The 16,918-nt window shown below is 41.6% G+C and overlaps 1 protein-coding gene across 4 annotated transcripts in view; it reads right to left on the bottom strand.

Annotated features, from left to right (window-relative positions):
• Positions 1-16,918, bottom strand: part of SORL1 (sortilin related receptor 1) — a 282,584-nt gene that overhangs the window by 79,587 nt on the left and 186,079 nt on the right. For all 4 annotated transcript variants that reach the window (XM_058446962.1, XM_032167741.2, XM_058446961.1 and 1 more), the window contains exons 13-16: positions 10,120-10,298; positions 8,425-8,611; positions 3,803-3,931; positions 3,211-3,296 (exon numbers count right to left, since the gene is read on the bottom strand). In XM_058446962.1, coding sequence (XP_058302945.1) covers positions 3,211-3,296; positions 3,803-3,931; positions 8,425-8,611; positions 10,120-10,298 — 581 coding nt within the window. The remainder of the gene's footprint in view (positions 1-3,210; positions 3,297-3,802; positions 3,932-8,424; positions 8,612-10,119; positions 10,299-16,918) is intronic.

Raw genomic sequence — 16,918 nt, 5'->3', positions numbered from 1 at the left:
ATGCTGAAGAGGTCCTAGCACATCTGACCTATTTGTTTCTCACACACAAACCTCAAATCCATTGGCATGTGGTGTGGACCAAGTGAAGAGCACAGAAATCAAGATTCAGGAGGTGTGTAATGGAACCACATTTCTGCCTCAGGCAAGTTAAACTCCAGTGAATCTGTTTCTTCATCTGCAGGTGTTTCACTTATTACGTTTTTCTTTAATCTAAATCTCCCAATATGCATGCTTCAACAACCATACTTCTGGACTAAGCCTACGAGTCTTCAAGTCACACTTGCCAACCTAATTACACCAATCGCCCTGTTCTCCCTCCTCACGTGACTGTATCACCACAGCACCATCATCTTGTTGACGAGAGACCATTAGTCACTGAAGCTTTGTAACTAAGCTCTCTAATCAATGTGCTCACTTATTCATATTGTTCACAACACCATATGGCAATTCTATGAACCTCTTAGATCTTCAAAATAATAGTAATAATGCATTTGTTCTTGGCTATTTACAAAATGTTCCACAACATAATTATCACAAAAATTCTGTTTCTACTCAACAAATATAAATTGTGTACATATTGTGTACAATGTGCTTACTACGTATCGGGTATTGTTTAAGACTCATAACAACTGCCTGATGGTAGAACTCTTGTTAACCAAATTTTACAAATGAGAAAACTGAGACCAGAGAGGTTAAGTAACTCACCCAAGGTCACACAACTAGCAAGTGGCAGAACCAAGATCGGAACCCAGGCACTCTGGATCCAGAGTCTATGCTTTAACTGCTACACTGTGCTGCCTCTTATGATACAGACACTAGTGTGGATAATTTTTAAGATGTAGAAATGAAGGTCCTGAGTGCTCAGACAACTGGAAATAGGAAGACCCAGTACACTCTCTTGTCCACTTACGGAACAGCCTGGGAAACATCCAGATTCTTCCCCAGGAGTGGACACAAGCAGCACACCAGCATCTGTGTCTAAAGTGTGCATCTTGACAGTGCGTTGCATATGGAACCAAGATGCGAATCCGAATTCTTTTGCTGCATGCCTGGGTTAGCCACTCCTGCCCACTTCCTGATTCCATACACTCAGTGACTTAACATGTACCACTCACCTTCTTTATAAAAGCTGTAATATAGATAATGCATCAAAAAATAAACCTACCTACAATTTTTAATAAGGTAAGTTTTCCTTCTTTTCCTTTGGTTCCAGGTCACTTTAGAAGTATCTATGTTACCATCACATGGTAACCTACCTCCCCTTTTGGTTGTCAAAAAAACCTTCCCGCTGTCATTCCCAGGGAGGGGACCAGCTAAGGTATAGGGACATGAAAGCTACATGTGCAGCAGCAAGGCTTTTGCCCCACATCTCTCTCCAGCATCTATAAACCTCATTCTGTCACTCTGGGCTTTTTTTTCCTCTAAGAAACTAACACCCATAAAGTAGAACCTGAATCCAGAAATACTTGTCTTAGGATTATGTTCAGAGCAGCATGCGGCACTCCAGCATGCAATGCTTAACCTGGAAAAGGAATGGAATTCTTGGCTGGTCCTGGCCATACATACAGCCTAGGAATGTGTGTTTTCATAGTAATCGTAAAGGAAGAAAAATTCTTACATTTAAAAAATCCTTCCAGATGCCCAGATTACCTCATCTTTGCAAAGATATTATGGCTCCCATTAGTCCTGCGAAAGCATCTTTTTCTTTCCTCGTATATCCCTGCCTCCTATTCCATGCCTTTTTTTTTTTCTCTTTTACATAGGAGGTGGCCCACAATGGAATGAGATTTCTCCACTTCATTCCCTGTTCTATCTTCCAGTAAAAGAGAAAATAGCTTTCCTGCCAGTTTAGATGGCTTTAAACAAACTGTTTTGTCCCTTGCTGAATTATCTTCAGAAATATTTATTACGAAACTAGGCACTCCAGCCCCTTAAGAGCAATCACTCAAACCCTACTAACCCACGCCCTCATCAATAACAGCTCTTGTGAGAGAAATATTTGAATATTATCTGCTCATTTGTTGGAATTTGCTGAAGTGGCGGTTCTTTTTAAGTCTCCACAGTGAGGTATGTTAATTACTCTGGTAATGATGAAAGATTAAATTAAGGGACTAACGAACTTAGCATGAAAAACACCAGGGCAAGCTGGCAGCAGTGAGCAAAAGAGAGAGCTGCCCTGCCCTGCCTGAGGAGACCACACACTTCTTTCATGATTCATTCGGTGCTTATGGGCTATCCACGTAGACACCACCACCCACCGCAGATGGAAGTTAACTCCAGCCATTTACCTTCACTAAGAGGTATGGGCAGGAAAGAGGGCACATAGGGAATAAAGAAGCTTTTAATGAATAAGAACTGGAAACAGAGTGAAGAAAAACAAGCAACTAAGAGATTATTTTTCAAAGTATCATAATTTCATGTCTCTATTGAAAAGACCCCATGTTACATCGCCACTAAATCTAGCAGAAATGTGTTTTAGAATACACTATACCTTTATAGCATGTGAATCATTTCAGAGAAGTTTTTCTTAATTAACATGCATAATGATTATCTAAAATAGTGAGAATGGCATTTATTTGCCATTTGGGCAATGTCCAATGAAGAGCATGGGGCTTAGAGTCTGAATTTCAACTTTGTCACTTACTAGATGTGTGACCTTAAGCCATTTAACCTCCTCTGAACATGCTTCCTCATGAAAAACAAAATTGACAATATCTGCTTCCCTGAGTTGTTAAAAGGGTTAAACTGGCAACACATAAAAAAGTACACTGAAATCTATAAAATTCCATTAAAATTTTAGTTATAGTTAGTTTTATTATAAAGTTAACATAGACTACTTAGCTACTTCCTAAGAAGCCACATGCCTCTTTATACTCAACTTTGACAAACAGATTAAGGAACACACAAAAGCCTGTGGGCACCTTTCTACCCCAGTGGATGCTGAATAAATATTTTTCAATTAACAAAGGGATTTCCCTCAAAGAAACTGAGCTGACACAAAGTACTTTCCATTCCTAAAAAAGGGTATGGCTATGTATAAGTTCAGCGTGGAAACCAACCTTAGGGAAAAGAGGAAGCCCTGTGATTCTTGTGACGGCCATGGTTTTTCTCCACTCAATCAGAGGAGCCACAAGCCCGGACTTGGGTGAGATCGTGATACTGCTTCAGCCATGTCTCAAGAAATGAAAGGGAAGAAACCAGCTCTCTTACCTGCCAGGGGACAGGGGACCAGCTCTCCTTCCAGTCGTGCTTCAACATCTCCTCCGCTGCAAGTGTCCCCAGAAATCTTCCGGTAGCTGTCACCCCACCCCAAGAGCAAGAGGTCAGAAACATGGAAGAATAGCCACAAAGGCATCCCAGCTGGGAATACATTTACTACCCACGGCCAGTAGAGTCCATCCACTCATTTCCCTTTAGAACTAGAAAGAGGATGTTCGTAGTTCTGAGTCAGTTCTGCTTATAATTAGACTAGGCAGGCCCAGACAATTTAGGGCACTGTCCTGGCCAAGATTTTTAAATATATCTCTTGAATACATTCCTCTGAAGATGTTTCCCTGCTGAAGTTGATGACTTAAGATATTCCTAGAGTTTCAGGGATGCTTACAGACTTGCAATGCTTTTCTCACTGGAGGTAGGGCAGTTTACAAATACCATAATTTAAAATGTTGCCCAAACTACTTGCAGGCTATTAACTTGGAATTCTAGAATTTAGAGTACAGAGCAATCCAGACGGTCCTCTATGCTCTCTCGCTCCACGTGCAGACCCCTGAGAACCTGACAGGGCAACCTCTGTGATACATACCCTCTCGTTCTCCTGTAAGTAGAACCCACAGGGCAAGGCACAGGAGGGGAGTATGACTTTCCAGAAAATTCCAGATCTGGAACACAAACCTCTAATGACAAATCTTCACTCATCTTGAAACCGAAGTCACTAAAAAGGCAATTGGGCTTTGTTAAACCCACTGTTTTATACATTTCAGGCATTCCAGTACCAATTCTGCTGACTTTACCTTACTACTTTTCACTTTTATTATAAGTTATTTAACATGTCCTTTTAAAGAATATTTACTTTTTATATAAAATACATCTTCAAAAGAAGATTTATATCAGAACCACAGCTGGAAAAACACAATCATATGCCATAAATAGACCAAAAAAAATACAAATCATCATGCCAAATCAAAACAATATTAAATTTTAGCCAGATCCAGTTCCCTACTCTAAGACTGCACCTGCCCTCTCTGTTAAAAGGGATTAGGCAAATGTTACAGAATTACTAGCAACCAATGAGACTTTCTCCTTGACAGAATCTGAAGAAGTAAGAGAAATTTTAAAAGAATAACCTTTTTAAAAAATTATTTGGGGCCGGGCATGGTGGTTCACGCCTGTAATCCCAACACCTTGGGAGGCCAAGGGAGATATATTGTTTAAGCCCAGGAGTTCAAGACCAACCTGGGCAATATGGTAAGACCCTGTCTCTACAAAAAATAATCAAAAAAAATAGCCAGGCATGGCGTTGCACACCTGTGACCCCAGCTACTCGGGAGGCTGAGGTGGGAGAATCATTTGAGCCCAGGAGGTCAAGGCTGCAGTGAGCCATGATTGCGCCACTGCACTCCAGCCTGGGCAAGAGAGCAAGACCCTGTCTCAGAAAAAAAGAAAAATTTTGACTAAGGGTTCAATGTTATTTAAGACTATGTCCACATACTAGCTAAATCATCTTGTACTTTGAGATGTACAAAGTAGGTTAGATGTACAAAGTAGTTAGGTTTATGAGACCTCCTGTGATCTGGGGTCACATCTGCCAAACCTCCCAGCTTGATGGGCAGCATCCTGGAGTAGGAAGCAGGAGGCCTCAGTTGAAGACGATTCTAAAATGAGATGACTGTACTATGAATGTTCTAAGGCCCTTCCAAAGCTGTAAATTCTATAATTCAATGAATTATAGAATATATTCAAAGAATTATAGAACAGAACACATATTCCACATTCATGTGCTCTACCGGAACACATTTATTTGTTCTATTCAATTCAACAAATATTTAGGCCCGGCATGGTAGCTCATGCCTGTAATCCCAGCACTTTGGGAGGCTGAGGTGGGTGGATCACTTGAGGTCAGGAGTTCTAGACTGGCCTGGGCAACATGGCAAAACCCCGTCTCTACTAAAAATACAAAAATTAGCTGGGCATGGTGGCACACACCTGTAATCCTAGCTACTCTGGAGGCTGAGGCAAGAGAATAGCTTGAACTCAGAAGGTAGAGGTTGCAGTGAGCCAAGATTGCACCACTGCACTCCAACTTGGGTGACAGAGTGAGATTCTGTCTCAGAAAAACAAAAAACAAAAAGAAAAACTCCAAATATTTATTAAACATTTCTGACACAAAAAGTATTAACAGATACACAGAGAGTGGTTTGTGTGTATTATATCATAATCCACATTTAATAATTTGTAAGAATTTTTCAAAAGGCAGTAGTTTTGTCACTGTATCAAACACGCCTCTTTCATTACCTCAGTTCGTTATTACTGAATGGCCACTTTAAATCTTTTTAGGAACCAGGTAAAGCATTAGCTAATTACTTATTTGCCTCCAATAGCAAAGCACTCCTCCTGGGCAGCTTTCTTTGACCATAGGTCATGACCTAGTGGACTCTGAAAGTACTTGGGAGGCCCAAGACCAGATTCTTCCCCTCCCAAAAAAGAGCAAAAGATTGCAAAAGGCCCCATCATATATTTAAAAGTCAGTGTTGTCTCCTAAACCTTGTGTTTTAATTATATGCGTGTATCTACACATACATATGTAAGTACAGGGTCATAACAGAAAATGTATTATTTACTAGGGGTTGCAGTCAAGAATGTGAAAGCTGTACGACTTGGCAATGTCGAGAAATATAAGAATATAAAAGAATCTACCATGGAAATCAGGAAACATGGGCCAATAGCTGGGCTGCCCAGTGTGGTCTAAAAGGACTATCAGAAATAACCTGGTGTTCAAACACAGTTGTCAAACAGTACCTGAACTAATGGAAAGATACTATAAGCTTGCTCGTTCTCATCTCATTTCCTGACGTCCATCTTGGGACCATTTTCCTTCTCACTGCCATAGTCCAATGCCATCAAACATCTCCAAGAGCCATATAGTTGGGCTGGCTGCTTTCCAGCAGCTACAGCAAGCAGAGAAACAATGGGGGGTGGAGTGGGGAACAGCTGAGATCCATATACCCCTTACCATTTCAGAGGGTCATCACCCCACAATCTCATTTGGCCTGCAACCCAACTCCATGAGGGGCAGAGCAGATGGTTTTACTGGTCTATAATAAAAAGACTCCACATACAAGCAGGGTGAGCATACAGCAGGTTCCAGCAAGGCACATGGGGTGGGCATGGTAGACCAGCAGGACCCAGGCCAGTTTACCCAGGAGGGCACACCAAGCTCCATTTCTTTTTTGTTTTTTTGTGAATTTTTTTTTTTTGGTGGGGGTTGGGGAAATGTAGGGCAAGAGAGAAAATTTTAATGTTATTTGTTTTTAAGCCTAAATGTCATGGAAAAAAAAAAACCCCCCAAAGATTTGTTAGACTTTTTACCTATTTTTTACTTAGTCTTAATTTTATTTTGAAGTACATATTGGGGATAGGAAGAGGGGAGACAGAGGGCACTATGATCTTTTCAGGGATTAGGACCTCTCCAGTCTCAAGCTGGTCTGGGGAGGACTACCTGAGGCCAACAAAGCTCTCAGATTAGATTAGACTATAATGCAAAAGTGTCTAAGAAAGAGCAGAAGGCAAACAGCATGGAACTGACGTCACCAGGAACATCAGCCAGCTCTGTGCTTTTGCTGTTAAAGAGTCTATGTCGTTACCTTGGGAGCACACACCTTTCTAATGAAATGACTGTCTTCTATGTTCTAAGCCTTGCTGCTCAAAGGGTGAATGTACAGATAAGCAGCATCCACATCTCTTGGGAGCTTGATGGAAATGCAGAGCCCCACAACTCCTGAGGCAGAATCTGCATGTGACCAAGGCACAATCTGCAAATGATTCATATGCACCTTAAAGTTTCAGAAGCACTGGTCCAGAACAGAAGTGGCCGAACCTGGTTGGTCATTTTTGTAAATAGAGATTTACTGGATCACAGCCACATTCATTCATCTAGAGCTGCTTTCATTCACCCATGGGCACTGCCATGGGCAGAGTGAGGAGCTGTAATGCAGATCATAGAAACCATATGGCCTACAAAGTCTAAAACATTTACTATATGACCATGCTCCAACCTCTGGTCTAGAACACATCAGAGGTTTCTGGCTTTAGTGAAGACAAGTACAGCTGCCCAAAGCAAAATCTAGTTCCTCTGTGCCTTAGCAACCACTGAAAGATGAGTTGTGTATTTATATTAAATACCCATGACTCTCTTGGTGCTCCTGACTAAACTACAATGATTTCATGCTGAATTATAGACTACAGTGACTGTCCAGGAGATCCTGAGATCTTGAGATCCTGCGTACTCTGCTACTAGAATCCTCTTCCTACAGCTAAGCTCTGTTCTGATCATCAACTCTCCTCAAAAGCCCCTGAAGGCCTCCTCCTAATTATAGAATAAGGTTCATCCCCTCTAAGGTCTCTCTACTCTACTGTATTCTATCTTTTCAGCCTCATCTCCAATTATCATCCCTATGTCATACACCCAACAAGGCATCCCAATTCAACTCCCAGCCACACCCTGCTGCCTCTACACCTGCCTGTTGCAGACACATGGTCTCAAAACACTGCTGTCTGCAAATACAGATGCTCCCCGAGAGCCCAGCTCAAACAGCACTTCTTCCAAAAATTCCCTCATTCTCCAACAGCAATCCACAGCCCTCTCCTTCCTTTCAATAGTCACAATGAAAGTACCAGTTCCTCCTCTGAGGCACTTGCTCTCGTCTACCTCCTGTGCCAATTAGCCATGCACAAGTCACTTCTCCCACTTTTAGCATTCGCAGCAGTGCCTTGGATATTTTGCTGAAGGAATAATAAATGATGCAAACACACACACATATACACACACTAACATCCCCTCGTTTCAGATAAAGAAATAAATCCCCTCTAGAATAGGGTCCTAAGGAGAAGGATTATCAACAATGAAACCTTCAGCATATTTTTGGGTTACCCTAATAGAGATAAATCCCAGCGCTATCTATTCCCGAAGAAATAGCTGCAGCTCTTCTAGACACCTCTACCACATTACCTGGCTCTAAGAACTAAAGAAAACAACTTACATGAAACATGCCTAGCACAGTTCCTGGCACATAAAAGATGCTTCACAAATACTTGTTTCCTTCTGTTCCCTTCCTTTGCTCAGGGAAAGGGACCATGCCTAGTCTCTTACCCCAACACTGCTGAGTGAAAAAACACAACTCAGTCCCCAGCCATCAAAGAAGAACTGACCATTCATAGTCCTCCCGGGTGCAGGAGCAGTTGGACACGACCACCGGCCTGTCAAAGTCCTCTCCATTGAAGCATGTGGCATGGGGGGTCCTCCGTTTGAAAACAGTCTTGTGTCCCAGCAAACACTCATTCCCCCGCTCATCGGATGGTGACCACAGCTTGTAGTCATTCTCTGTGCAGGGAACTCCTAAGGAAAAAGGAACACAGCACAAAGCATTAGAGGCAGGCCCACGTAGGGTTTCCTGCTGTGCCTCAAGGTGCCTGGCCTCAACTCCCACTTCCCGTCTATCTGTTGCCACCCCACAAGCACACAGACCCTCCAATCGGCTTGCTTTGAAGCTGGGCAGCCCTGTGCCAATGAAAAGGATACCTGAAACGCAGACATTTGCCTGGAAAGGTTGAGAAGAAGCAAGCCACCTTTAGGCACTATCCAAATTTCTGAAACATTACAGAAGAGTCAGTGGTGCCCTTTAGAAACAAGTACTCAGAAGTGTTTCTCTCCTAGAGAACTGCGGAATGGCTGAATCCTTGATGAGCAATACCATTGGGGGTTAATATTCCCGGCCTGCTTCCTTGGGCAGTGAGAGCACAACTGGTAGTGTGGCCCGAAGGCAATGGAGAGCTCGCTGGCCCTACTTGAAGGTACAGGATCTCCATGGAAAGAGGCTGGAAAATGCTAAGATACCTTGCACCGTCACTCCATCTGCCACGTTCATCGAAATGTAAGTAGGGTGCTTTCTGCAAGCATTCCAAAGTATGCCCATGTCTATGTTGGCACTTTGTGTCTCTTATATATGTGTCTTCAGTCAGATCAGATACTACCCGAAGCTGATACACAACTTTTGACTCAATGCCATGCAAATCAGTAAACTTATTAAACTCCTACTGACTGTAAGGCTATCGGGCTTTCCAGTAGATGCAGAAATATGCACAGGGCAAGTTCTTATCTTTAAGGGCTTTATAATCTAGTCAATGGAAGGTGAAACACACCAAGTGACAGACACAAAGTTATGAGTACACTTAAGTTCTGGACATAGAGAAGAAGGGAGACATCTTCTGGTTGGGATATCAGCCACAAGTGTGTTGGATCCTGAGATATGAAAAGGATTTAGTGTAGGGGAGGCTGAATGGGTGGAGGTGAGAAGAAACAGGGCATTCCAGGCAGCTAGAATCAGGTTAGCCAAGGCTGAGAGGTAGGAAAGGGTAAGATAACATGGGGAAGCAGGGAGAGGATGCTGAAGAGTTTCACTTCTCCCTGCATACTTATGCATCCTGTATCTAGACTAGCAGATCACAAATAGATCCTAGATGGCTTTGAGAGGACCCTGCATCGCTTGGCACACTGACTTACAGAGAGTCAGGCAGACTCACTGAAGACGTCCAATTGGCACTGCTGATTTGGAAATACGTTTTTCATTCATGCATTTATCTACATATTCAGCAGACATATATTTAAACTTCCTATGTGCCAGGAACTGCATGAGGAAACTAAGATACAAAGAATAACACCCAGTCTTACTAAGAATTGAGCAGGCCTTCAATTACCTCCCTATGCTTTTTGCTAACTCTTATGGGCCCATCTCCCCCAATGAGTCTCAGGCTCTTCTGAGTACACAGTATCTAAGCTGGTGCTTTGCACATAACAGGAAGTCCACGCATATCCGTGTGAAAAGGTCCAAGGAGGCAGCAGCTTACCCAAGGCATCTGTGGCATTGACCTGCAGGATCAGCCAGCTGTGGACGTTCTCTTTGTTCGAGCCAAAGATGGTGAAGACAGTGCTCTTCTCCCCAGGTTCTGTGAGGAGGCCATACACAAACACTGGCTTCTCAGAGAAGATGAATGTTTTCCAGGTCTCCCCTTCATTGGTACTGTATCTGCCCAGATGGAAGTAAGAGAATCCCTGCAGTTAAAGTCTCTAAGGCAAAGGCTTGGTTTCCATATAATATTCACCAGGAACAGGAACCAGGGCTCCTTGCAGAAATGGCTGATCCTGGGCTAAGGCAGGGAAAGTTTAAGGAAATGCTCAGAAATAAATGCAGTCATCTCAAAAGAACACAGGAACCAGCCTGATGGGGCTCCGACTGGCCAAATTTAGGAGAATTCAAACATAAGAAAGAAAAATGATGGTAACAGATTACACATTGAATGAAAATAGGACATGGGTCTCTAATGATACTAAAAGACAGAGGAGCAAAAGAGAAATTTTTTTCTTTTTTTTTTTTCTTTTTTTTGAGACGGAGTCTCACTCTGTCACCCAGGCTGGAGTGCAGCGGCGTAATCTCGGCTCACTACAAGCTCTGCCTCCTGGGTTCACGCCTTTCTCCTGCCTCAGCCTCCCGAGTAGCTGGGACTACAGGTGCCCGCCACCACACCTGGCTAATTTTTTTTTTGTATTTGTATTTGTATTTGTATTTGTAGTAGAGACAGGGTTTCACCATGCTAGACAGGATGATCTCGACCTCCCGACCTCGTGATCTGCCCGCCTCAGCCTCCCAAAGTGCTGGGATTACAGGCATGAGCCGCCGCGCCTAACTCCCAATTTTTTTCTTCTATTAGAATGACATTTAATAAAGGTTGGAAACAGCAATATAATAGTAATTACAGAAAAATTATCCCCAGTGCAATAACTAAATCACACAAGGATCATCACTGGATGCTAAAACGATTGGGTGAAAGTGTTGGGGCCAGGATGTTCAGATGGTCTGAACAGACAAATCATTCACTACAAATGGGGAAATAAAATTTTACAAAACATAATCCTCACCATGAATGATCAGAGAGTCACAATCTTAACTAAACATCAATAGCAGGACAACTTGATATTAGGTGCCTCCTGAATAAAGCATTGAGAATAACACATCCTCTGGGTACTATTCTATACAATTGGACAAATCCAAAATGTGGGATATTCTACACGATAACTGCCCCAGATTCTTCAAAAAAATCAAGGCCACAAAAACCAAATAAATAAACAAAAAAGGCAGATAATGTGTTATAGATTTAAAAAGACTAAAGGAGTATAATAGCCAAATGCAATGAGTAAACAAACTTGCAATGTGTAAATCCAATCCAGGGTTTAGTTCAGGACTGACTAAATCCCGGATTGAAGGGGAAAAGTGGCCATAAATAATTTGAGACAACGGAGAAAACATAGTCTATAAGTCATACCGAGTTCATGTTAATTTTCTTAGGTGTGAGAATGGCACTGTGATTATATAGGAAAATGCCCTTATTTATTGGAGATACACGTTTAAGTAGCTGTGAGGGAGCATGATGTCTGTAACTTTCTTTAAAATGATTCAGCTAAAAAATAATGGATGGATACACAGGATAGATAAATAGACCAATGATAGAAATAGAGCAAATTGGCAAATACTAACAATTTGTGACTCTAGGTGAAGGTTTCATGGCTGTTCTTTATACGGTTTTTCCAACTTTTCCGTGGTCTTAGAAATCAAAAAGTAAAAAGTTGAAGGAAAGTATATACTGAGGAAAGTCTCCAAGACAGACTATAACAGAACCAGGAAGCCAGCCCTTGAAAAACTAAGCAGCATTTGAGTAACTGCACTGATTTTACATTATCTTTGGTATCAAAGAAGGAGAAGGAGAAGAGGGAGGGAGAGGGAGGCAAGGAAGAAAATCTGCCCAGCACTTGTTTTATCACCCAGTGAGCTGGTGAGATGCTTGACATGAGAAATCACTCAATTCAAGCCTTCTTTAGAATCACAGGGCTTCTGGGCCCTTCTTAAATCCAAATTATATGCAAAACTTTTTCTTTCACCTTTCTTATGTTTTTGAGATTTTAGTTTTACACCTTTGGGATTCTAATCCTTGACATAAATCTTCTCATGACATCACTCCATCCAAACACTTCATCTCATATTGAGATTATTAAAACTGATTTGGCCAGGCATGGTGACACATGCCTGTAATCCCAGCACTTTGGGAGGCCAAGGCGGAAGGATCTTTTGAGGCCAGGAGTTTGAGACCAGCCTGAGAAATATAATGAGAACCCCATCTCCACAGAAAATTTTTTTAAAAAATTAGTCATATGTGGTGGTAACCCCTGTGGTCCCAGCTACTTCTCTGGAGGCTGAGGTGTGAGGATTGCTTGAGTCCAAGAGCGTGAGGCTGCAGTGTGCCATGACTGCACCACTGCAGTCCCACCTGGGTGAGAGAGCAAGACCCTGCCTAAAAAAAAAAAAAAAAAAAAAAAACTGCTACAAAAAGGCTAGGGGTTACACCAACTGGTAGGGTTACAAGGCAGAATAATAAATGTCATTGGGAGACTAAGTAATCTCCCCCTACAAATCTCTCACAAGGGAAGAAATCTCACCTGGCAGATATGCTTTTGGTTTAAGAAAATTTTGAAGCAGATATCTGGATAAATTAACTCATTCAGTCTCCTTCTTGTAATCAGTGTGATAAGCTAAAGGTTTATATTACTTTTAAAGCAAACTGAACCAACAGAGTCAACCTATTATCCAGACATGATGGTAGAAATCTGCTCACTCAGTAGAGTAATGCTAAAGTCCGTCTATGTATACATTGCCAAGTTAATTCTAAGAGCTCCTCGAACCCAACATAACCTCAGGAAATGAATCACCCCATCTCGAGAGTTCCCAGAGTACTCTGATAATAACTCATTAATGAAATAACAAGCAGGTACATGACCAAGCATAGCTTGTATCTGAAAATGCACTGCTCATTCAGAAAGCGGTGCTCTTCAGAATTTTCGGGAAAAGGCTCATCTTATCAACAGCAACAGTTAAGAGAACACGGATTTTGGACTGAATTCTGACCCCCAAAGGAGAACTTGGGTTGGTAAAAGTAAGTGACAAGAACCTTGTGAAGAAACAAAGTCATCTTTGCATTCTTTTTTTTTTTTTTTTTTGTATTTTTAGTAGAGATGGGATTTCACCTTGTTGGCCAGGCTGGTCTCAAACTCCTGACATCAAATGATCCACCCACCTCAGCCTCCCAGAGTGCTGGGATTACAGGCATGAGCCACCGCATCTGGCCCATCTTTGCATTCTTAAGTTATGAAAAAGGATATAGGGCACTAGCCTTTAGGAATGAAGAAATCAAACTGTTCAGATAAAAATATAGACATAATCCCAGGGCCAAAAACTCTCAAGAAGATGGGAAGGTCAGATAATATAATAATAAAACATAATATAACCACAGATACTCTAAAAGGAAGAAGTGTGGTTGATACCCAACTTAGGACTCTAGCAGGCAGCTATGCAGAAAGGTTCCTGATGAGTTCAGGTTTCTAAAGAACACATTCAAGATGGGAAAAAAAGTCATATAACCAAGAGCAAAAAGTTCAGTTACTGCTAGCTAATTCTACCTGTAATTCTCATAGCCAGTAGTCTGTTGGAATAGTAGCAAGGTAAGTTCAAAATGAATCAAGGTTTATGTTTCAAATTACCAAAATAATTGGCAGACTGGTGGGTCAGTGGATTGGTTATCTGGCAAGTTCTATAAAGAATTAGAAAGGAATAGGATCATTGCTCTGATGGCCAGTAGAATAAATAATAGCAGACATAACCATATGTATCAATTTAAAAAAACAGAGCACTTGATATACATTCATCCATTCGTTCATTCATTCATTCATTTATGAAAACCAGCACCCAGTTCTGCCTATCTTTACTAGAACTTTGAATCGAAAATACTTTGTTTTCTTGCTGATTGGAAAGGTGAGAACAAAAGAAATAAAGACTTCGTTAGTAAAAAAAGAAAAAATCTTTGAATAACAACATAGTAGTAAAGCTGGGTCTAAAAAAATAAAAAATAAAAAAAAATTTCTATTTTGCTCTTATCTTTATCAAGGAAAATAATCTTCAAATTGGACAAGAAAAACCATTTAAGTTAAAGGAAAATGAGTACAAAACAAATTCTAAGGAACTGAAAGACTTAAAGATAGGATGATTATAGCATCCTTTTCAATATCTCTAGAAGAATTATGAAGAACAAAGATCTCAAAAACTAGAATGGGGAAAATACTTTTATTTCCTTAGTGAAGAAAAGGTGGTTTCAAGAATGGATTATGAAACAGTTTATTTGAGAGCACTCAGATGGAAAGGAGGTCAAGGCTAAGAACCCAAATGGTTTCACACACAAGTCACGACAGACTAACTCCATTTCCTTTCCTCGTGGTAATTCTTGATTTGAAAAACAGGACAATGACACAGAACATTCTTTTTTTCATGAAGATCTTTGTGGACCACATAGTCAGATAAAATTCACTGATGGTAAAATAAGCACATCCCAAGAGTGCTGACATATAGTTTGATCTCAACCCAAGATAAGACTTCTAGTTCTCACAGAGCTCAACACATCTATCAATGATCTGGATAGGGATCCGGAAAGCGAATCTGCCAAATTTGCAAAGGGTAAAAGGTTAATTGTATAAATAATATAATAAATGCCAGGGCCGGGCAAGGAGGCTCACGCCTGTAATCCCAGCACTTTGGGAGGCCGAGGCAGGTGGATCACAAGGTCAAGAGATCGAGACCAGCCTGACCAACAAGGTGAAACCCCATCTCTACTAAAAATACAAAAATTAGCTGGGCATGGTGGTGCGCGCCTGTAATCCCAGCTACTTGGGAGGCTGAGGCAGGAGAATGGCTTGAACCTGGGAGGTGGAGGTTGCAGAGAGCCAAGATGGCACCACTGCACTCCAGCCTGGTGACAGAGTGAGACTCCATCTCAAAAAAATAAATAAATAAAAATAAATAAATGCCAAAAATACAATTCAAACCAAAAAAATAAGCAAAAATAAAAATAAAGCTCCACACGTAGTTTCAAAAACCTATCTGCTCAAATACAGGACAGCGAACATCTGGTCTTTAATAAGATCCATAAGAAAGAAGGATTTCAAGTATTTTAGTTAAAGTGAACTCAGCCTACTGATACCAGTTAAAAGATGGATAAATCTCAAAATCATTATGCTGAGTAAAATAAGCCAAATACAGAACATACAAACAAATGAAATTCTGGAATAGGCAGCTACAGTGATAAACATACCAGTGGTTGCCTGTAATTGGTTGGGGCAGGGGTTTAGGGGTGGAGAGCACTGACTGGAAAGGGGCACATGAGTATTTTCTGGAGTGATGGAAATACTGTACATCTTGACATGCACCCTTCAGAACTGATTAAGTGGTGTAGTCAATATCTGAGCATCCTGTGGTATGCAAATGATACCTCCTCTCAAAAAAAAAATTAATAGGAGCTACCAGTTTGAGATGGCTGTTAAAAATGTAAACATTGTCAGAGGTTTTTATTAATAGACACAGAGTGTTCAGAATAGTGAAGGCAAAATTTCAACGTCTTCTGCATGTTTCAGGCTATTGGCGTCAGATCCAGGTACCACATTTTAAGGCACTGACATCGTGAGGCAGACCTAAGGGAGAACCTAGAAGATGGAGATTGAGGATCTACAGAATATGAGGAAAGGAACTGAGGATATTCATCATGAAATGGCAGACACTCAGGAGAACATGACAAGGTCCTTAAATACTTGAAAGGCTTTCATGCAAAAGGAAATATCTACTGTGCATCTCCAGGGAGCAGAACTAAGTCCATGAATAGAAGCTGGAGGGAGGAGAATTTGGGCTCTCCCTTACCAGAGAACTTTGATTCACAAATGAATTAGTGAACAAATGAACAGCAAACTGTCCCAAAGTAAAATGGAAGCACCTTTTGATATGGCAAATTCCCCATTAATAGCAATGTTCAAGTATAGAACAAAAGATTGTCTATCACAGATGGCATGGAGAAAATTCTTGCAAAGGGTAGTGGAAGACTGAACCGGATGTTGTAATATGTCCAGATTCCTGCTGGACATCGCCCCTTGGACACACCACAGAGGCTTCAATTCAACCTGTCCATGTCTGCATTTAATATACGGCCCTGCAAGCCTACTCCTTTACCTCTGCCTTTCTATGAGTGGTATAATCACTTCTCCCATCATCCCAGATGAATCAGAAACCACGCCCTGCAGACTTAGTCCTTAAACACACCCCAGCATCAGCTCTCACCTCCAGTCTCTCTCCACTGAATCCATCCTCTCCATTCTGCCAGATCCATCGTTCTATAATGCAAGTCTAGCCATGTTATTCCCCTAACAAAATCCCTCAAAGGGACCCTATCACCTCAAAGCAAACTTTAATCTCTTAAGCAAGGCACAGGTGAGGTCCCCCAGGACCTGGCCTCTACACACATACCTTCCTCCAGCCTCGTTTCTCACCACTTCCCACCTGGAAATTTGCATTCTATTAATACTCAAGAGCCATGCACATTCCCCACTGATCATGCTTTGGCCCTTGCTCAAGGTCTCTCTAGTCCTGGAAAAGCATTCCGACCTTGCCTTATATCCTTTTAGGCTCAGCTGGGGTTTCCTCTCCCAGAAGTCCTCCTCTGTCCCCCCAGATAGCACCACCTGGCCCTCATTCTGGCTCCCACTGCACGGGGACTCTCCGTAATC

Source organism: Hylobates moloch, unplaced genomic scaffold (assembly GCF_009828535.3).
Source record: "Hylobates moloch isolate HMO894 unplaced genomic scaffold, HMol_V3 SCAFFOLD_11, whole genome shotgun sequence".
Classification (NCBI taxonomy): domain Eukaryota; kingdom Metazoa; phylum Chordata; class Mammalia; order Primates; family Hylobatidae; genus Hylobates; species Hylobates moloch.
Note: the sequence above shows the minus strand (reverse complement) of the source record. Positions and strands in the feature narration are given on the sequence as shown.